Consider the following 22,926-nt stretch of genomic DNA (forward strand, 5'->3'; position numbering starts at 1 on the left):
TCTCTTCCAAGTCTGTGACAACTGTAGTGGCCACTTATCAAGCAGAGTAGAGGGAGCACTGAAGAGAGAGTTAGAAAACATGGGTTCCAGTCCCAGCCTTGCACAGCACTGATGCTCAGATCTTGCAGGAGTCAGGCTCCTCCTCTGTAAGAGGGGCTGGACTCAATATCTCTGACATTCCCTGACAGAGCAAAGATTCTAGATTTCGACAAAACAAATACTTTTTGTTCTGTGTCCCAGCTGTTTCTCCAAAGAAAGTCCACCCAGCAAAGCAAGCGAAAGGGGTATGGTCCCTCCCAAGGAGATTCTTTCCCCATGTGTCCCAAAGCAACCACAACAGAGGTTAGTGCCCTGAAATTAACCAGGAGAAGGTCCACAAACCAAGTACAACCCAGCCTGGATTACATCATCATTCATCTGAGATGTCCTAAGGCCATCACCATCTGACAGGCAATGAACGGTTCCACCCTCCAGCCCCTTGGAGCATCACACACCATAGCTGGATTGACTTGCACATCTGCCCTAGCCCACCTACCAAGATGGGGCATTGACGGGAATCTCCTGGAGCTATCATCGAGAATAAGAGTCTGCATAAAATTCACCAGGTCCCCAGAGACAGGCCAACGTAGTAAAGATATAGCACATGTCACTTCATTAAGAAATTTTTTTAAAGATTTTATTTATTTGAGAGAGAGAGAATGAGAGATAGAGAGCACGAGAGGGAAGAGGGTCAGAGGGAGAAGCAGACTCCCTGCTGAGCAGGGAGCCCGACACGGGACTCGATCCCAGGACTCCAGGATCATGACCGGAGCTGAAGGCAGTCGCTCAACCAACTGAGCCACCCAGGCGCCCCATTAAGAAATTAAACTGATGTTTTTAAAAGTCAACATTGTGTCTAAGAAAGCACAATCTGTTTACATTTTATCAGATATTTTCAGCTGCAGAGTAGATTATTTCAAAGCAATCTGTTGAGAGGTGCAGGAAAGAAGTATCAAAGTGCTATGAATCATGCTGGGATTAGACAGGGTTGGCCCCAAGACACGGCTCATCCATGACAAATTTAATTCAAAAAAACTCTTGGTGGAAAAATCCTTATTTTCTACCAAAGGTGACTACTCAACATCAGTTTCACATCTATGAAAACAAAATTGTTTCCAGACTGCAAGTTCCCTGAAGGCAGGAACTGCATTCCTCTGGTTCATTCTGGTGTCCTTGGAAAGTACTTGGCCCTAAACTGGCCCTCAGTTTATTCTTGTTAAATGAACGAGAATTCAAAGACTCTAGGTTGTGTGTCAGAGGATGTGTGTGTGAGTCTCACTCCTGTCAAGATTGGACAGACAAGTGATTGGGGATCAGGACTGCTAAGGAAGGGTCTCTAAATACATGCTTATTCCTGAATCTGCCAGGCTCTAGAGTTTTTATCACTACTGGCTGCATTTCTCTGTGGAGCATTCAGTTTCACTGAAGCAACTTAGGGGAGGGATGGCAGGGGTAGAAAGACCTCAGATGGCCTACTTTCATTAACAGACTGAAACTAAGTGGTTATTCAGTGGGCTTTAAGAGCTACGAAAGCCTGGTCACCCAACACATGGCTTTGAAGGCCAATGCCAGCTAAATAATTTCAACAGGGGGTGAGGGGAAAAAAAGCATCACTGCAAAAATGTCCCCTATTCAAATATTCTCATTATCTGTAGCCTAGTGTCTCCCAAATATGCTGTTGTCTTTTCAGTTGCCTCATTTATAGCATACTGTCTTTGGAAAAAAAGGGCTAAGAAAAAAAGCCAAAGTTACACTTGTCACTGATCAGGACCTTCTAGTGAAAGACGGAATGGAAAAGAAACAACAATCCCTACCATTTCAAGATCCACATCCATGTTACCCTCACAGCCAGTCCCTGGATTGCTAGCACACCAGGACACACTCATGTGGGTGGGGCTGGGAAACACCAGAGTCTCCACCGTCAGAGTGGCATAACACCTGTTCTGTAAGACATGTCTTCCTGTACACAATACTGTTAAGTAAGGTCTCCCCGTCGCCAATGCCATGCAGTTTTTTAAAAGGGTTTCTGAATAATTTGATTTTTATTAAGTTCAGTTAGCCACTGTATAGTACATCGTTAGTTTTTGTTGCAGTGTTCAATGATTCATTAGTTGCGTATGACACCCAGTGCTCGTCACAACACATGCCTTCCTTAATCCCCATTACCTTGTTACTCCATCCCTCCACACCCCCTCCCCTCTGAAACCCTCAGTTTGTTTGCAAGGGTCCACAGTCTCTCGTGGTTTGTCTTCCTCTCTGATTTCTCCCCCTTCAGATTTCCCTCCCTTCCCCTATGGTCCTCTGTGCTATTGCTTATGTTCCACATGAGTGAAACCATATGATAGTTGTCTTTCTCTGCTTGACTTACTTCACTTAGCATAATCCCCTCCAGTTCCATCCATACCGATGCAAATGGTGGGTATTCGTCCTTTCTGATGGCTAAGGAATATTCCACTGTATACATGAACCTTTATCCATTCATCTGTTGAAGGGCATCTCAGCTCCTTCCACAGTTTGGCTATTGTGGACATCGCTGCTATAAACATTGGGGTGCATGTGCCTCTGTGTCTTTGGGGTAAATACCTAGCAGTGCAATTGCTGTGTTGTAGGGTAGCTCTATTTTTAACATCATGAGGAATCTCCATACTGTTTTCCAGAGTGGCTGCACCAGCTTGCATTCCCACCAACCATGTAGGAGGGTTCCTCTTTCTCCACATCCTTGCCAACATTTGTTGTTTCCTGTTTTGTTAATTTTTGCCATTCTAAATGGTGTAAGGTGGTCTCTCACTGTGGTTTTGATTTTTATTTCCCTGATGGCTAGTGATGTTGAGCATTTTTTTCATGTGTCAGCCATTTGTATGTCTTCTTTGGATAAGTGTCTTTTCATGTCTCCTGCCCATTTTTTGACTGGGTTTTTTTTTTTTTTTTTTTTGAGTGTTGAGTTTGAGAAGTTCTTTATAGATCTTGGATATCAGCCCTTTATCTGTAATGTCATTTTCAAATATCTTTTCCCATTCCATGGGTTGCCTCTTAGTTTTGTTGACTGTTTCCTTTGCTGTGCAGAAGCTTTTTATAAAAAGTTTCTGCTTTTTATCTTTTATCAAGATAAAAGTTCTTTATCTTGATCTTTAGCTTGTTCATTTTTTATTTTGCTTCACTAGCCTTTGGAGATGTATCTTGAAAGAAGTTGCTGTGGCCAATGTCGAAGAGGTTACTGCCTATGTTCTCCTTTAGGATTTTGATGGATTGAAGTTTTTCATCCATTTTGAGTTTATCGTTGTGTATGGTGTAAGAAAACGGTCCAGTTTCATTCTTCTATATGTAGCTGTCCAATTTTCCCAGCACCACTTATTGAAGAGACTTTTTTCCATTGCATATTTTTTCCTGATTTGTCAAAGATTAGTTGACCATAGAGTTGAGGGTACATTTCTGGAGTCTCTATTCTGTTCCATTGGTCTATGTGTCTGTTTTTGAGCCAATATCATGCTGTCTTGGTGATCACAGCTTTGTAATATAGCTTGAAGTCAGGCAACATGATGCCCCAGCTTTGTTCTTCTTTTTCAACATTCCCTTGGCGATTCAGGGTCTTTTCTGATTCCACACAAATTTTAGGACTGTTTGTTCCAGCTCCTTGAAAAATGCCAATGGTATTTTAATAGGGATGGCACTGAAAGTGTAGATTGCTCTGGGCAGCATAGACATTTTAACAATGTTTATTCTTCCAATCCATGAGCATGGAATGTTTTTCCACCTTTTTGTGTCTTCCTCAATTTCTTTCATAAGTGTTCTGTAGTTTCTAGAGTATAGATCCTTTACCTCTTTGGTTAGGTTTATTCCTAGGTATCTTATGGTTTTTGTTGCTATTGTACATGGAATTGATTCCTTAATTTCTCTTTCTACAGTTACATTGTTAGTGAATAGAAAAGGAACTGATTTCTGGGCATTGATTTTGTATCCTGCCACATTGCTGAATTGCTGTATGAGTTCTACTAATTTGGGGGTGGAGTCTTTTGGGTTTTCCACATAAAGATATCATGTCATCTGTGAAGAAAGAGTTTGACTTCTTCTTTGCCAATTTGGATGCCTTTTATTTCTTTTTGTTGTCTGATTGCTGATGCTAGGACTTCTAGCACTATGTTGAACAATAGTGATGAGAGTGGTCATCCCTGTCATGTTCCTGACCTTAAGGGAAAAGGTCTCAGCTTTTCCCCATTGATAATGATATTTGCTGTGGGCTTTTCATAGATGATTTTTATGATATTGAGGAATGTTCTCTCTATCCCTATACTCTGAAGAGTTTTAATCAGGAACGGATGTTGTATTTTGTCAAATGCTTTTTCTGCATCAGTTGAGAGGATCATATGGTTCTGAATGAGCTGGTTTTAAATGGAATTGTAGAAATTAAAATGAGATTTCAAATTCAGCTAACCTTTAGGTCATTTGGAAAGAGTTCAGGTAGGAGGGGAGGGTTTTCTTCCTGCTCCTCTGCAGTCTCACACCCTTACACAAGTCAGCCCCTAAATCCCTGCAGGGTAGGGAGAGTTCACACCTTCAGACTTCCACTCAATTTTGAAAATATCCATAGGCTCCCTCGAGATTTATTGAGCCCCTGAAGTCATCCCAGATCCTCACACATTTCTCCTTTTCCCATGTTCTCATGTTAACCTCCATTACAGTCTTCCATTGGAACTATTTATCCGTTTCTTCACTTCCTAAATGAGAAAATAAGTTCCAAGTGGGTAGGACACTTGACCTACTTGACCTATTCATTTCTGTTTTCTCTTCCCAAGTTGGTAAACAAGTATTCCTATTAGCAATTTAACAATGTTGTGTGACTCACAGATATGGGCAAGGAATGGATTAATCAACTTAAAATATCAACAACTTAAATGTTCATACAATCAGAAGAGTGAAATGATTTATAATAAATCCATATTTCAGAATATCATTAAGAAAAATAACATTTTTTAAAGAATGTAAAACCAGAGGTGTTTCTCAAAATGTAGTAAGTTTTTTTTGAAACAAGAAAGATACAAAGAGTATGGTCTCCAATATATAAAAGGTGATACATATTCATACATAATTATTTTTATAATCAGGAAAAAACTGAGGGTATTGGAGAAGACTACAGAAGTTTAAATGTAAACTCCCCACTTTAGCATACGAAAAAAGGCTATTTTGTCCCCTGGACTAGAGTTAATTTAAAAAACAGAAATTTTTGAAAGGGAGAAACATATAAATAGCTTATTCCTACGGGGATAGTATTTTTAGCATCATTTTGTCCTTCCTACATCTTCCTGCTTCCAAAACACTGGAAGCAGGGTGATGTCAGATTTTGCAACTGTTGCTGTAGACAGAATTTCCCAAAGTGGATTCTGTATGGCATCTGTTCTAAGGACATTATGCATGTTGCTTGGAAAAGTGGGGTTCCATGCCAAATGAGTTTGGGTAATAATACCAAATCTCATTGACTCTAACACACTATTTATTCTGACATCATTATTGTTGCCAAGATTAGATCACATGGGGAATCTAACATTCTCATAAAACTAAGGCAGCAAAGGGCTGAATCCTTAGTGTAAAAGTAAAGGAAGAACAAATCTTCATGCTCAGAGGGACCACCTATGTGAACCATGGCACTAGCTCAAAGGAAGAGACAAAAAATTTCTCCTGAAAATTTGAACCATAAATGGTATTCACCAGAGTTTGCAATTCAAAGTCAAAAAAAATCCTGGAACAGAGAAAGAGGTCTCAGTTAGGGAGTATCCCCAGAAAACTGGCAGAAGCCACAGAAATGCTCTCTGAAAAAAAAAAAAAGTGACTTCAGGAGTGATGTCATCAAGATGGCAATGCAGGTCATCCGCAGCTTCAGTCTGCTTCACAAGAGTACCAACAAGCAACTACCTACAGACTGGACACCACTGTGAAAATCCCAGAACCAGGACCTGAAGCTAAAGCACAGAGACTGAGAAGGACCACACTAGAAGGGCAAGAGGAGTAGCTCCACTCTGACCATATCCCCCGCCTCAAGGCCAGGATAGTGGCTCACCAAGGTGGCCCCTTGGGCCTGCAGTTTCTCCAGTGAGAAAACGAGAACCCAACCAAGGTAGACATCCAGCTCTTCCAGCACTGCAGGATACTTCCCAGGAGCCCTACTCAGGTCTTATCTCATGGGGATCACTGGGGGAATCTGCAGGGCTCAACCATTGAGGATCAGATGGAGATGGAGATAGGAGGAGAGGCATACAGCAACCAGTACTCAGATCTTAATGGACCTCACTCCAACTTGCAGCAGCACTGGAGCAGAGATCCTTACTGGGGGTTCTGCCAATCTGCAGAGCCAAGTCAGTGGTTATGTCTGGTTGGGGAGCTTGGTTGGCAGTTCTGCCTGATTTGGGTACCCAGCCAAAGAGCTGTATTTACCATGGAGCCCATTCTATGATCCTACCTAGGCAGGGAAGAAAATTCACAGCTCTATCCAACTGCTGAGTACAGCCTCCAACCCCACCCAACCAGAGACCCCAGGTAGCCACAGAGCCCATCCTACAGTCCTGTTATGCTGGAACCCAAACCAGCAGCCCTGCCTTACAGTTAAAGTATAGCCTCTGGCCCCACAAAACCAGGGGCCCCAAACAGGGCCCCTGGGCAGCCTCAAAGCCCAGTCTATGGTACCACCCATCCAGGAAACCCAGCCTACAGCCCCAACCTGCAGCAGAGTTCAGCCTACAGAACTGCCAATTGTGAAACATGGCCTGCAGCCCAATCCTGCCAGGGAGCCCAGCCAGCAACCCCACCCAATCATGGAATATAGTCTGCAGTCCTACTTGATGAGGGAGCCCAGACAGTGACCCAGCCCAACTTTAGGGGCATATGTTATAGTCCTGCCTGATCACAGTGTATAGGCTGAGGCCCCACCCAATCCCAAAGCCCTGACTATGACCCTGCATGAACACAAAGTCTAGCCAGTAGCACCATCTGGTCAGGGAGCACAGCCTGAGACCTTATTCAACCATGAGCAATTGCAGATCCTTGTCCATAGCCCTGCCCAATCACAGAACCCACCCAGGTTCAGTCCCTCTGACCTCAGAGCACAAGCAATGGCTTTGCCTAACTAGAGACCCTGTTGGAAGCCCTGCCTGCCCACAGATGTTGCCACCCGACCCACCCAGTACTCCAATGGAGCTGAGCTGTCTTTCTCTGCGGAAGCAAACCTGTTAAGCCTGGAAGTAGACACCACTTACTCAAATGTGCAGATACCAACTCAAAGAATCAAGGGTCATGAAGAATCAGATAAAATAACACTACCAAAGGAAATGAATAAAGCAGCAATAATTGAATATAAAGAAATGGAGATCTATGGTCTAACAAAAAAATTCAGAGTAATCCTCTTAAAGAAGGTCAATGAACTATAAGAACACACAATTAAATGAAATTAGGAAAACAATGTATGAACAAAATGAGAATTTCAACAAAGAAATAGAAATCATCAAAACAAACAGAAATCCTGGCCTGAAGAATACAGAGTCACCTAAAGAATTTAATAGAGGGCATCAATAACAGACTCAACCAAGCAGGAGAATGAATTAGTGAACCAGAACATGGATCATTTCAAATTTTCCAGTCAAATTCATAGAAAGAGAAAGTAGAATAGTGCTTTCCAGTGGCTGGAGGAAGGGAAAAATGGGGAGTTGTTTTTCAATGGGTACAGAGTGTCAGTTTTACAAGATGAAAAAGTTCTGGAGATCCATTGCACAACAATGTGACTGTACTTAACACCACTGAATTGTACACTTAAAAATGGTTAGGACATTAAACCTTATGTTATGTGTCTTTAACCACAATTAAATTTTTTAAGAAGTATTTTAAAAATAGCTGCTATAGACCATAATTATAAAACCTACTTCATATGGTTATTGTAAATATTGAGCTAATACCTGCAAAACATTTAGACAATGCCTGGCACATAGTAAGTGCTACATAAGTGTTAGCTATAATTGCAGTTTGTTTTATCCCTACTTGTTGGTGTCAACAATATAATGGTTTCACCTAGAAGATGACACCATAACATTGATGCCATTTCATGGGCATTGTCACTGACTTACTGCCTTTTCTCTCCAACAGGAGATGACAAATTACTACTTGCCACTTTTCCTGACAAGCTTATCTACTTCTTTGACAAGTCTGGAAATAGAACCTTAAATTCTCCACAGAATGGATAGCTCATAAAATTGTGAGATCACACTTCATTAAGAATGCATCCCTTAATAAAGAAGATGTGGTATACACACACACACACACACACACACACACACACACACACACACACACACACACACACAATGGAATATTATGCAGCCATCAAAAGGAACGAGATCTTGCCATTTGCAATGACGTGGATGGAACTGGAGGGTGATATGCTGAGCGAAATAAGTCAATCAGAGAAAGACATGCATCATATGACCTCACTGATATGAGGAATTCTTAATCTCAGGAAACAAACTGAGGGTTGCTGGAGTTGGGGGTGCTGGGAGGGATGCGATGGCTGGGTGATAGACATTGGGGAGGGTATGTGCTATGGCGAGCACTGTGAATTGTGCAAGACTGTTGAGTCACAGATCTGTACCTCTGAAACAAATAATGCAATATATGTTAAGAAAAAAAAAGAAGAAGATAGCAGGAGGGGAAGAATGAAGGGGGGGTAATCGGGGGGGGGGGGATATGAACCATGAGAGACGATGGACTCTGAGAAACAAACTGAGGGTTCTAGAGGGGAGGGGAGTGGGAGGATGGGTTAGCCTGGTGATGGGTATTAAAGAGGGCATGTTCTGCATGGAGCACTGGGTGTTACGCACAAACAATGAATCATGGAACACTACACCAAAACAAATTATGTAATATACGGTGATTAACATAACAATAAAAAATTTTAAAAAAAGAATGCATCCCTTAGACATCCTTTACCATGCCAAGCCCCAGCAGGCACCATAGTCTGACACATAACATGGGCTTAATAAATATTCATCCAGTGAATGAAAATCTTAAATAGTGGGACCAAGAAGGGATCCTGTTCAGTAAGTATAAGCCTGGATCCCAATTTGATCAAATCATCATAAAAATTAGGGCAAAAAGGATAACAGTCCTGGACTCCTCCTCAATAGCTCAATTGGTTTTATGTGGTGATTGCTCTTCTGCCTAAAGAGGATTTGCCCTGCCCTATTTAAATCAACCAAGACTCAGGTAAAACAAAATAAGACTGGAAACCTGACCACTGTTAGTCCTGAATGGCCCTCTGTGTTCTTTCCTGTGCTGGTGAGTTGGGCTGGAAATCCACTCTATTTTTCCTATAATGAAGCAATATATGAACAATTAAGAAGTACATCATTTGTGGTCCAATTAACTACCATATTAAAACAATATAACACATACAAAAAACATCACTCTGCATTCTGAAATCAATGCCATAATCACACTGAGATTTAACGGCACAAGCCCCTTTCCCACAGTGCTGGTCAGGCTGTACACATTTACACAGACCAGATGTAGAGCCTGCAGAGACAGCCCCGGGTGTAGGTTCAGTAAACGACAACCTGCAGAAGTGACTGTAGACATACATGAATGACTCTCCTTGCTACATCTGCCTCAAGCACAAGAAAGGGTTCTAGGAACAGTCAACAACATGAAATGACCAGATGCTTCTATATGCCAGATGTCATTCAAGATTATGGACGATGATTCAGGTATGCTTCCTTTCCTCAAGGAGCTTATGGTTAAGCTAGATAAAATAGACTAGGCAAATTGGAAAAAGCAATCCTCTACCCTGAAACAGACACCCCTTTTCCTCTTGACCCTGTATTAGTGCACGTATTAGCCTCAGGGGTGATGGCTTTGGTAGGATGCGTAAAGAGATTCTAAGCCCTCTGGAAAAATTCTATTTTGGGGAATAAGCTGTTTGCTTAACTGCCCCCTCTGCCTCAGGAAAGATGAACAGAGTCTAGCATGGACTAAACAAAAAGCAGACTGGAGTTCATTCTGGACTCCGGGTTCAAGGAAACATTGGATTTTCTTCTATATTGGCCAACCCTGTGGTTCTCAAAGTATGGTCCCCCACTTGCAACATCAGCATCTCCAAGTGAACTTGTTAGAAATGCAAATTCTTGGGCTCTATCTCAGACTTACTGAATCAGAAACTCAGGTGGGCCCAAGGATCTGGGCTTTAAAAGCCCTCCAGGTGACTCCCATTCACATTAAAGCTTGGGAGTCACTAGTCCATCCCAACTCACCAGCACAGGAAACACAGAGGGCCAGTCAGGACTGACAGTAGTCTACTAAAGATGGTGCAACAAACTAGAGATTTCAGTGTAATAAGTAAGGGGAAGGAGGGAGGAAGGAAGGGAGGAACGAAGCTAAGTTGAACCAAACATTTAAAAAACCTAATCATAGACTGGTGGCATGTCTTACAACTAGATTTAAGCATCAGGTACTCATGTCTTTGGAATAATCATTGTTCTCCCATGCTGTTCTCTCTTAAAAGGTAAATACTGGTGAGAGGATTGGAAAGCTAGTTGCTTAACATCTGACTCTGACCAGTTTTATCGGATCTTGAAAGCAGAGCAGAAAATCACCTAAATATAGAGGTTAGAAGTCACTGAATATTAGTCTACAACTTCACAGTTTAACAAAGAAAACTTAGGCAGTAAACCTGCTATCCAAGCTCTATGTGTCTGTAAATACAAATCATTGACCACTCTTCCATGTCCTAAGAGATCTAAATGAGAGTATAGGCATCCCTTCATAATTTTCAAAAGCTCCAAACCTTTGCACTATGAAAACTGCGGCTCTTGGAAGGACTACTTAGTGAATAGCCTTGCTTCATTTTTATGTGGAGGAAAAGTCTCCAGCCTAGGAAGGCACAGGCCACATTCTCACATTTGTTTATATTGGACAAGGTGAGATTATGAGCAGGCAAGTCCCACCTCAGCCTTCTCTGAAGTAGTGCTAAGAATACTTCTTTCTGAGAAACTAAAATCAAGACTTTTGCTTTACTTCAATGTCTGGAGATCACAAAATATGGGAACAAAAATATCAACATAGTCTGCTTTTAGTTCTGGGGCATGTTATCCTTAAAAGAGAACATTAGGAATGGATATAGGCATGCCTCATATTAAGAAATCTCAACATCAGCTGGGAAGATGGTGGAGTACGATGAGCCTGGGCTTACCTCTTGCCACGTGGCCACCGAGAGAGCACCCACGTCGGCACAAATAGCCCAGAAAGCGGCCCGAAAACTGGCAGAACAGATTCTCTGCAGCCCAGCATAGACAAGAGGCCACAGCGAAGCAGATCCACCCCCTCCGATCGCTCTTGGCAAGGTCCCATCAAAGGAGTGCCACAAGCCTGGCAGTGTGCATGCAGCCCAGACGAGGGTCAGCACCACTCCAGAGTGAGTCCTGCTCCAGGGGGGAGGGCAAGATAACCACACACACCATTCTGTGACCCCAGCAGTGGGCTGGGGGCAGGCAGCTGGTCTGACTGCAGGCCCCACCCAACAAAAGCTCCTCAGGCGACAACACAGGGAAAGTGCCCTGCAGTTTGGTACTAATTCATCTCTGCCAAACGCCTGGTCTGACTCAACTCAAGCCCAAGGCAACCCCAGACTGGACCAATAACACCACAGCACCAGACTCTGCCCACAACAGGCAGGGAGCCATCACACGCCGGACTGAAGGCAAACACATCCCAGCCACAATGGTAGGACACCCCTGTAGCAACACACATAAGAGACACCCCCTGAAGCACCAGGTTCTGGGCAACAGGAGACACTGTGTTGCAGGACCTCTTCTTCATAAAGCCACTACTTTCAAGTGCGGGAGACATAGCTGACTTTCCTAACACAGAGAAACAGACACAGCAATAGACAGAATGAGGAGACAGAGGAATATGTCCCAAATGAAAGAGTGGAACAAAATCAGAGCAGGAGACCTAAGCAAAATGGAGATAAGTAATATGTCTGATAGACAATTTAAAGTAATGCTCATAAAGATACTCACTAGAATTGAGAAAGGAGTGCAGGACCTCCATGAGATCCTCCACCAAGAGATAGGAGGCATAAAAAAGAACCAGTTAGAGCAGCTATTGGACTCACTAAATGGAAATAAAAATAGACCTGGAATAAAAAAGAACCAGTTAGAGCAGCTATTGGACTCACTAAATGGAAATAAAAATAGACCTGGAATAAACAGTAAACAAGAGGAAGTAGAAGAACAGATCAGCCACCCGGAGTACAGAGTAATGGAAAGTAATCAAGTTGAGCAGATGAGAGGGGAAAAAAATATGCAAAATGAGAATAGACCCAGGGAACTCAGCAACACTGTTAAGCATAACAGTCTCATGATAGGGATCCCAGAAGGAGAAGAATGAGGAAAGGGGGCAGAAGATTTGTCTGAAGAAATAATAGCTGAAAACTTCCTGAATTTGGGGAAGGAGAAAGAAATCCAGATCCAGGAGGCACAGAGAGCCCCCAACAAAACCAACCCAAAGAGGTCTGCACCAAGACACAAAGTAAATAAGACGGCCCAAAGTAGTGATAAAGAGAGAATTTTAAAAGCAGCAAGAGAAAAGAAAGCAGTGACATACAAGGCAAATCCCATAAGGCTATTAGTGGGTTTTCCAGCAGAAACTCTGCAGGCCAGAAGAGAGTGGCATGATCAATTCCAACTGCTAAAAGGAAAATATCTACAGCCAAAACTACTCTATCCAGCAAGGCTTTCGTTTAGACTAGAAGGAGAGATCAAGTTTCCCAGAAAAACAGAAGTTAAAAGCAAAACCAGCCACATCCCTGTCACACATGATGCCATCGGCCTGTGGGTCCCAAATTCATAGTCCAGCCACCCTCCTGCCCGAGTCAGCTTGCACGGCCTGCTACCTGCTCAATGCCAAGTCAACATGCCTTCACCTCAGATTGCAGAGGGCTCAACTGATACTCTTCCCCTCAAATTCCAGCCCCTGTGCCCAAGTTTGTGCACAAAAGTGGGTATAATTATAACAGCAAAATGAAGCAACCCAAACAGTGACACTATCTCTGTGGAATATAGAATGGATAAAAGGAGTGTGCTAGGCTGAGATCATCTCCAACAAGCACATCAAAAAACAATACACACAGTATTATTCTGGTTAGTGTAAAAAAAAAAAAAAAAAACCTGGGAAGAACAGAACAAGGAGATCAGAGAGGGAGACAAACCATAAGAGACTCCCAAGCATAGGAAAGAAACTGAGGGCTGCTGGAGGGCGGTGGGGGGACGTGCTGGGGGATCAGCACAAAGGAGGGCACGTGATGGAATGAGCACTGGGTGTTGTATGCAACTGATGAATCACTGAACTCTACCTCTGAAACTAATACGCTATATGTTAATTAACGGAATTTAAATAAAAAAAAGGAAACCCATAAAAAAAAGAAACCTCAACCTCTCAGATAAAGGGAAAAACACACAAAATCTATATTCATTACAAAAATGATTCACTAATCTCCCTTGGCACATTTAAAATAACAGAAAATGTTACAATGTAATCCATACTCCATTGTTCTGGAATAAAATGACTGAAAAAAATAGCTTTATGCATATCATTGAAACCAATGATTAAATCCAAGAGGAAGGAAGAACAGTTGAAGAAATCTCTGAGAGTTATGGTTACAATGTCATTTTCTCTTTCTCTCTCTCTCTCTCTTTTTTTTTTTTTTTACTCATAAGTATATTCAGATGCTACTGGCCTGATGTTTCACAGTTGATACCCAGGGTCAAAACTTTCCTGGTATCCAAGATATGGGGTGAAATAACTATCTCTTAAAATGCATATGAGTAGATAGAAAAATAGAATCCTAACTTAGGAATTGCTAACTTTTCTTCCTTGTTACCAACATTATCTATTGTATCACCATTATCTATTTTATCAATTTTTATCTGTTGAAATGCTGTCAAAACAGCTTTGATGTCAGGGTATCAATTATTTCTCCCTAATTTAAAACATATTTACTCTCAGTACATATGCAGTCAGTGTGTTGGGTGAGTGACCATCTTCCCTGAGCTACATCAACATTTCTTGTTAGTGTTTCTTAGGCTTCTATTCTAATGAAAGCTCCACACCAAGCTTATCTGTCATCATACCAAAATATTTCAATAAAAATTTAAAAACACACAGGATGGAGATTCATTGGTTACCTATATATAAATAAAAATAAATAAAATTCCAGCTATATGTATGTCCTTTTTGTGTTTCAAGCTCAAGTCAACTATAAGTTACATAACTGTCATAGTGTGATCTGTATGAGACATATAAAAATGCTATTTATTAATAAGGAGCTATGAAGAATAGTCATCTGCAATTCAGGGGGATCTAATAAAAGAAAGAAAAGCACTTTTTTACCAACCTGGGCTGAGAAACCACAGAAGAAACCAAACCAGAAATGCACAAGTGTGAATGCAAAATTCTTATAGAAGAAATAGCATAAGAATTTGCACATTCGGAAATAGGACCACCTTCCATGAACAAGGAGAAGCCTTTGGAGGTATCTAAATTGTGCAAATGAATAGTCACTGGCTAAGACTGCCTGCAGTCCTTCCTGGCCGCTGATGCCAACGCCAATGTGAGCACCTACAAAGGAAGAGAGGAATGCTTTCATTCCGTAAATCACTTTTAAGTCATTATTTATCTACAGAAATCTTATAGCTATAGCATTTATAATTTTTCGCATATATTATCTTATGAAACACCACGAGTTAGGTATTTATCCTAGTTTTCCAAAAGAGAAAACTAGCCTGAGTAATTTATCTATTGTATCACTTTAGTGATACAATAGATTTGCTTAAGTTTTTATGATTTGTAAGTGGCAAAGCTGGGACTAAACCCCAAATGTCGGGACTGAGGATCCATTGTTCATTCCTTACACCATAGCTAGCTACAGTATAAGGTGATCAATATCCTTTTCTAGTCTAAAAATACACAGATGATTTAATTAAAGACGAAGGTTTTTCTATGAATGCTAATGATGCCGAATGTATTGATCCAAAAGTATTCATTTTGGAACCAGTGGTAAAATTAAAATTACAATGTAATCTCCATTACATCTTGCCAAATGCTGAACCCGAGAACTCCAGGTCTACAGCAGACCCTATTGAGTGAATATCCTCTTACTTTTGATCATGCTGACATCATTGGCTCCATCACCTATGGCCAAAGTGACAGCATTCCTATAGTTCTTCACCAGCTCTACTACTTGGGCTTTCTGGAGTGGGGTGACTCGGCAGCAAACCACAGTCTTACACATGCAGGCAAGTTCTAGGAGATCATTCTTGACATCACTTTCTAGGGCATGGGCCTATATTATTAAAAAGAAAAAAAAAATCCAGATTAGAACAAGACCTAATCAATGAGAGGTATCATTTGGGAGGCAGATTTCTTGTTTCACAACTGATTTCTTTTCTCAACAGTTTAATTCATTTCAACAAGTCATTGTTGACCCAGAGTCACATGAACAACTAACTAAAGAAATGAGCACTAAACTCCTACTAAGTGCCATGAAATTTTAGAATAAAAATAAAAAGACACAGTGCCCTTGTGTGTCCTCCTTGACACATTATCATGCTGCATGGGTGAGATATAATTCAATGCCAGAAAAGTTCCAGAATCCACTAAAATAAAGAAAAGCTAAAGACGGAACCTGTCCACCATCTCACCAAGTTTAGAATGAACTACAAAATGATGGGGACTTCTTTGTTCCATGTGATGTAACTTTTGTTTCCTTTGCATTGTTGTTTTGTATATTTAGTGTTTGTTGTTGTGGTTGTTAATGGTGGGGCAAATGAAAAGCAGATGATCTGGAGATTAGCCCTTGAAAACAAAGTGATTGAAATAGAGTCTTGTGCAAAAGGGGGGCTTGCATGCAACCTACATCTCAGTCAGGGTTCCCAACCAATTCCAGCCTTGTTCCTCTTCAAATACACACAACCTTTATATATGCCAAGAAATGACTGAAAAAGAGAGCATAATCCTTTGCAGTTAACTGTGCAATTTGTTTTCTAGAAAACATCTCACTGTACATTATTTAATAAACGCATTAAAAGGAAACAGGAATCCACCTAAACTTTGAGTCATCAGTGTCTCTGAATGAATCTCTAGCAAGATATCCACAGCCCATCATAATCTGGCCCCTATATTCCTTTTGAGTTCTGTCTTCTACCACCACCTTTAAGTTTACTCTGTACTCTCATCATGCCAAATTGTTTGTTTCCATACTGTGACAGGTTCTTTCTTGATGCTATGCCTTTGTACTTGCTCCTTCAGTACCTGGAAACATCACGTCCTCCAGGAAGTCTTCCCTGACTTTCACACAAGAAACTAAATGTGTCTGCCTCTATACTCTCGAAGCTCTGTGTTCATTCCTCTATTATATAGTACTGTCATAACACTTGAGATTAGCTCTCCCACTAGACAGCAATCCCTAAAACAAGAACCGTGTTCTATTCATATCCTGACCCTCAGGCTCCAACATCTTGACCTGGGCATGTAATAAATGTTAATACTATCAATGAAAGGATGGGTGAATGAGTATAAAACATGACTCTGATGTAGAAAATTCTTACGTCAAGGCCTGTGATTCCTAGGGGAAACAGTGAGTTAGCTTTCTCAAATATAATTGCCCTTTCTGAAAGAGAAAGCATGTAACTGGTTCTCTTTCTTAGAATGGTCCCCTTTTGTCTCTTTTTCTTATCATCAAGTGAAACCTAGACTCAGACTCTGATAAAGAAGGACCCAATTACATTCTACAAAGCATTGAGATTTGAAGCAAACTGGAATCATGATTTGCTTAAAAAAAAAACAAAACAAAACAAAAAAACTTCTGACCATACCAGCAGAAATGTGGTCAATTTTCCTTAAATGAAAAATGACATTTCATGGTTTCATAAACTTCAGGCTTTGAAGCTGAAAGGGCTCTTGAAGAGCATCAATCTTAGCTCTTTTCTTTCAACAGATTTAGAGACAAAGAAAAAATAGCATACATTATCACCTGAGTACTCTAACTCACCACACACTGGCTTCTTTGAGACTGAGGGAAAGTCAAAGCACAACTCATTAGGAAACTTTCCATATTTTTAGTCCCTGGGCAATTCAGCTTGGAGGCCACCAGCTTTAAGTCCCAGTTGACAGGCTTATAATTTTCAGTTGCTGCTCATTTGTGCAAAGGAGAAGTTCGTGTCATCTGGACAAACTTTTGACTGAGCTTGGCCTGCAGCTGAGCTCTGTAACTTTCCATGGTGTAGAAGGCAACACATCATTACGTCTGGAATCCAGCTGGATAATGCTCTAAGCACTAAGAGCTAACAGACAGCTGATCACAAGGGGGAAAATACAATATACTCATAGCCAACCTCTTTTGTCCTCTAAGAAACTGTCTACAAGAAGATACATTTATTTTCCAAACTCCAAAAGTGAAAAATGATCATCAAAGCTGGGGAAAGATGTGAGATTAGCTCTTTGTGCATATAAATGATAATTTCACTGGAGTGCAATCAGAGCTTTTGTTTTTTAAATTAGAAACTCAGAAGAGTGTTTTGATATTTGTTCAAGATTTGGAACCTGAACTACATTAAAAGCACAATGCAAGTTTATTCTATTACGACAAGAACCAGATTTCCTAATCAAAGCAAATTGTTTGGCATTGCTGTAAAATACTGCTATTTAGAAAAACCACCAGAGGTATCTTAATGGCAATAATTTGGTGTGGTAATTATATGAAGATCAGGTTGTGCTCTGCCAAATCACAAACATCAGCAAGAGCAATAATTGCAATACATCCAACAGTTGCATTATTTTAATTAAATAACAGGGAGCTGTGACACTCTCCCTTAGAAAAGCACTTAAACAATACTGCTAAATGGTCTACAGTCATTTAGACAAGATTGATGTTCTGTGAACACAGTATTTCTTTGGATCCTCCCTTTCACTGTGGTGGTTCAAGCAATAATGTATGAAATATATATCAGAAGTTTCCTTTCCCCTTGCAAACAGGAAATCATTGTGTATACCCTGTTTCTAGTGGTGTCATTTGTTTGGAAAACACAAAAGGAGACCTCAGTATGACAGTACAAAAGAGACAATTATTGGGATAAAGAAAAAGAACAAAAGCCTTAAGCAAACTCACCAAACTGTGGCCATTTATGACTAAGGCATAATCTCCTGTTATGGTTTCTTCTACAACTGAGTCCAGCTCCAGCTGCTGTTTTTCAAAAACTACATGGCCGTTGGAAGAACTTCTGTTTTGTCCAAACAAATTTTCCTTTGCTTTTCTTGAAGGCGGCGGGTGGGGGGGGGGGTGAAACAAATCATAACAAGTTTAAAGAGCATACCTATTACGCTAACAAGAGACTGGCCTAGAGGTAAATTCATTTCGTCACTATTCAGATAGACTATGGCATAAGATTCGGTTACAGTAAAGCAAGCTGGATGATTCTTAGTGATGGGGAGACCGTAGCAAATTTGCAAATTCCAGGAAGTAGGAAAGTAAACATAATGAAAACAGAATAATTTTGAATGTTTACAATTACCTTAAATCTAAATTATCATTTTGAGCTGGGCTGGAACCAGGTGCCCTTTTGATACATTTGGCCCATAAGGTTGTCTGAGCTTCAGGGACTCCAGAACCACTGGTCTGGCATGCAATATTGTTAAATATTGAAAGGGAAAGACTAAAGACAATTGATGAAACCTTCTAGGAATTCCAGGACATCAATATATAAAATAAATTCATTAATTTGCAGAACAATGTCATATGATCTGGCTTAAAACAGCAGTCTCTTAAGAAGCACATTTTCTAAAAATGTGACAAAACTAAATGATGGCATTTACTGAATTGGCATAGTCATTAGAATATAATGGACTGTTTTAAGTGAAAATTGCACTCACATCAGCTCAAACAATAGTATAAATCTTCTGGGGAAAAAAATACAGACACCAAGAGTAGAGGGTCGTTCCAAATGGAAACTGCTTCCAATGCCCCAGATCTACTTAGCAGTAGAAAAATCCTGCTCACACTCATCCATCTCTGCTATTTAAGAGAAAGATTGTATGGTCACGTAACATGCTTAGAAGAGGCATTTTACTCTTCTCTTCAAAATGGAAAGATAATGCCTTTAATGGAAGGGAAATTTCCTCTCTGAAGACCCTCAGATGACAGGCTTTGAAGTAACATAAGGGCAAGTTAACAAGACTCCAGTACTTTCAACCACAACCAGAGGGCTACAAGGCAAATGCTCCCTGAAGATGAGTGCCAAAGCCAGCCACCAGTATGTTAGGCCACAACTTGCATCTATAAAATGAGTGCCTGGAGCAAATGGGGAGTGGGAGGCCAGAAAAATGGGTGTTTTGGCTTACAGCAAAATGAAATTGTTCCCCAAAGGCTCATCTTATATAGAAAACATTTATTAAAATGGTTTTATGATGTAAGAAGGAGAGAATGTTCACTGTACAAAAACAATTATTTTAGCCCTTAGCTTTCTAATTATTTGAAAATGTAACACTAATTATTTATATGAGAAGTCTAAAAACAAAAACAAAAACACAACACACACACACACACACAAAACACCCTTATCTTCTGGCTCAACATCTCCTTCTGCTGTCCAAGACCAAAAGCACAGCCTGCATTTAAGAACCCAAGGAACCCAGAGATTACATGCCCCTGGCTCTAAGAATGATATCATGCACTTAACAATCAGTCTGCCGAATCAAAGAAAAAGATTTATAAAGTCAGAGTGCTATGTGTGAAATTTAGGGAGTTAAGGTGGAGGAAGGAGTGGAGAACAGACATGAAAAATCATTGTTTAGTGGGAGAATCAGACTTTTACATCAGATAATCATGTCAAGGAGTCCTCCTAACAGTCAGGAAAATTTACTGTCCCATATAATGAAGAAAGCTAGAGAAACAAGCTCCCCAGAAGCGAGCGTTTCTCTGGCAGTGCTGCAGAGCTCATAAATTGGGTCTTAAGAAAGCACCAAAGGGCAAACATCTCCCGAGGTTTCCTTTTTAGTAAAGTTCTCACTCGCTGTATAAATGACTCAATCTCTGTTTTCCCCCCAGAGAATAAAAACATTCCAAAGAAGGGTGAAGTTCATGAGAGTATTGGCTGAAATTCTATTTACTTAGGATTTTTTCCCCCTTCAACTGTCTTCCTAACATCTCTAGGCAGAAAAGAGACAGTTTTTCAGGCTCAGCTTAAATTCCCACTGTGTGCCCTCCACATGGGCCAACCGTCCTCACCAGACAGGGCTCACAAATTTTCAGACCTCTGCCCATGTTCTATAGCTATCATTTCTTTCTCTTCCTGGAACTTAGCTCTTAAAATGCTACCTGGTTCTTGAAAAAAAAAAAAAATTTATTAGGCGGGGAAAAACTACACGTGACTTCCTTTATTGAATAGGAACTATACATTTTTGCAGACATAACACACAATGCTTAACCACAGAACACAAATAACAAATGCTAAAACAAAAGAAGGCCTGTGTTTTCCCAAGCTGTGTAATGAAGGGCAGTCTATTAGAATGCTGGCATGCAGAAATGCATTAACGGCTGAGGCGACCATGGCATTCATAGCCCTGTGCCACCGCAAACACAGCAGAGCACAGTTGGGCACATGTTGGCTTACATGCACTCTATAAAGAAAAGAGATGGTATGCTCATAAGGCACTCTGTGTTCAAACATGGCATGGACCTGTAGGGAAATGGACTGAAAGCATGGCATCATGTTTAAAAGAAGACAATCCTGACTTCGATATAAGAGCTTGGAACCTGGAGAGCTGGGCTTAGGCCCAAGGTATTGCCTCTGACATCTCGTTTGCCCACAGTTGGGTGATCTGTCCTCTAGCCACTTGACAAGTCAGTTACAGACCCAGCACAGAACCCAGGTCTTCAAATTCCTAGTTCTCAGTCTACTGCACTAAACTGGTTAACATATAGAGTCAGTCACAGGCTGACAAGGCCAGAGGAGCAGTTATGGGACAGCACCACACTGCCAACAACAGAGAAAGGGAGGAAGTACATGAAATTTTTATTTTAAGCCCCAGTTCCATCCGTTACTACCCATGCAGTCTATAAGACAATCCCTAAACCCGTGTTTTATTAGAAATTAGGGGAATGGGACAGCCCATCAGGCTGTTGACACCAGCTAGGAAAACCTGGGCAGCTGCACCAGTGTGTATTAGAACATTGCCAAGATTTCTTAGTACTCTAAAATGTTCTGGTTTATGATAGAAACCCAACCTACTAAAACATTTTGCCTGGGTGACTAGAAGTTGGAAATGAGGAATGAGATGCATTTTGTTTGGCCTGCACAGTGTTTTTAAAAATCTGTATGAGTTTATGGACATCATGATGTTCACCTTCACCAACGGCTCCACCACTCCCTAATGTCTCATATATAGCTCAGATCACACAACTAATGTTACCTGCCTGGTTCTGGAGCCATTTGCATTTGAGAACTCTGCTTATTCAAACAAGTAACTAACTTTCTACCAAGTAGTGCTCAAAAAAGTGCAACATGTATTTTGCTGATTAAAGAAGAAATATCAATTCCTAGGTATATCACCAGAATATTTCTCAGAAGCAGTACAGTCACATCATGGTTTAATTTAATATCGGACATGAATTTTTTCAACAAAACATGGGACCAATATAACAAAAATGAAACATGGAGTTTGCCTGTAAGTCCAAGCAAAATTATATTCCCAGTCTGTCTTCCTTTGGGCAGAAGACATATGTATTGGTGAAATGTAATCAGTGTGATGATCTTCTGAGAAACCCATAGCAGGGTTTAATTGTAGATTTCTGGGCATGCCTTTAATACTAAAACAGTTATGGTGGCAAAATTAACCCAGGACTCAAAGTGGCTAAAACAGGTTTCATTACATTAAATTTGAAGCAAGCCATATGCATGATATGCATAAAAATTATATATCCATGTTTATGAAATAATCTAAGCACATTTATTAGGTTTAAATAGAACCATTTAGATCATTTCCTTCTAATAGCTACTGTCACTTAGATCCTGTTTTTTTGATACACTTTTTTGGGTTGTTTTTACATGAACTCCCACTGAACTCAAAAACATTAACACAAGAAAACACAAGAAGGGTGCAAATTTATGATTTTAATATTTCATTCCCCAAACTCTGGGTTTAGACATAAGTAACCCAGATTAGGATTAGAGAGGGCACCTTTGGCAATCATTTTTCTTGGATGCTCTGTTTCCCCTAATCCTACTATTAAGGAAATGCATACCACAAATGTATTCATTCCTCTTATACAGAATTTTATACCATGCATTGCCACCCTGTCTTAGACTCTGAGAATGGGGTTACCTTCAAGTCTGGGTTAAAATAAACATTATTTGCTAGTCAGTTAAGCAAGATGACCTCAAGGGTCCTGAAATAATTAGTCTAGACAGAAATTCCTTGTTTTTCCCCTCTGAATATTTTTCCTTCTCATTAAAAAAACTTCGGGCTTTTTTTTTTTCCAATTATGAAAGTATTACATGAACACTATTACAATTTCAAATAATGTGAAGAGCCATAAAGAACAAAGCAAACATGATCCATAATTCCAACACTCAGAGAGAACCATTGTGTATGTTCTACAGAGAGCTTGATGGGTAGGTAAAGGACAAAAATGGATATAGATGTATAGTGTTATATATACACACATATATACAAATACATACTTTCTTTGAAAAAAATGGATCATACTGTGCATATTTTGTAATCTCATTTTTCACTTAAATATATCATGGACATCTTTCTGTTTTGTTTTTTATTGTTTTATTGTAAAAGTAAGAGAAGATACAA

The 22,926-nt window shown here is 40.4% G+C and overlaps 1 protein-coding gene across 5 annotated transcripts in view; it reads right to left on the reverse strand.

Moving 5' to 3' along the window:
• ATP8B4 (ATPase phospholipid transporting 8B4 (putative)) overlaps positions 1-22,926 on the reverse strand; it is a 301,636-nt gene that overhangs the window by 29,981 nt on the left and 248,729 nt on the right. For all 5 annotated transcript variants that reach the window (XM_028100015.2, XM_028100016.2, XM_028100011.2 and 2 more), the window contains 3 exons: positions 18,233-18,377; positions 15,226-15,409; positions 14,462-14,685 (listed from right to left, as the gene is read on the reverse strand). In XM_028100015.2, coding sequence (XP_027955816.1) covers positions 14,462-14,685; positions 15,226-15,409; positions 18,233-18,377 — 553 coding nt within the window. The remainder of the gene's footprint in view (positions 1-14,461; positions 14,686-15,225; positions 15,410-18,232; positions 18,378-22,926) is intronic.

Source organism: Eumetopias jubatus, unplaced genomic scaffold, assembly GCF_037043125.1.
Source record: "Eumetopias jubatus isolate StellerSeaLion01/CBP00866 unplaced genomic scaffold, mEumJub1_p1.0 scaffold_7, whole genome shotgun sequence".
Classification (NCBI taxonomy): domain Eukaryota; kingdom Metazoa; phylum Chordata; class Mammalia; order Carnivora; family Otariidae; genus Eumetopias; species Eumetopias jubatus.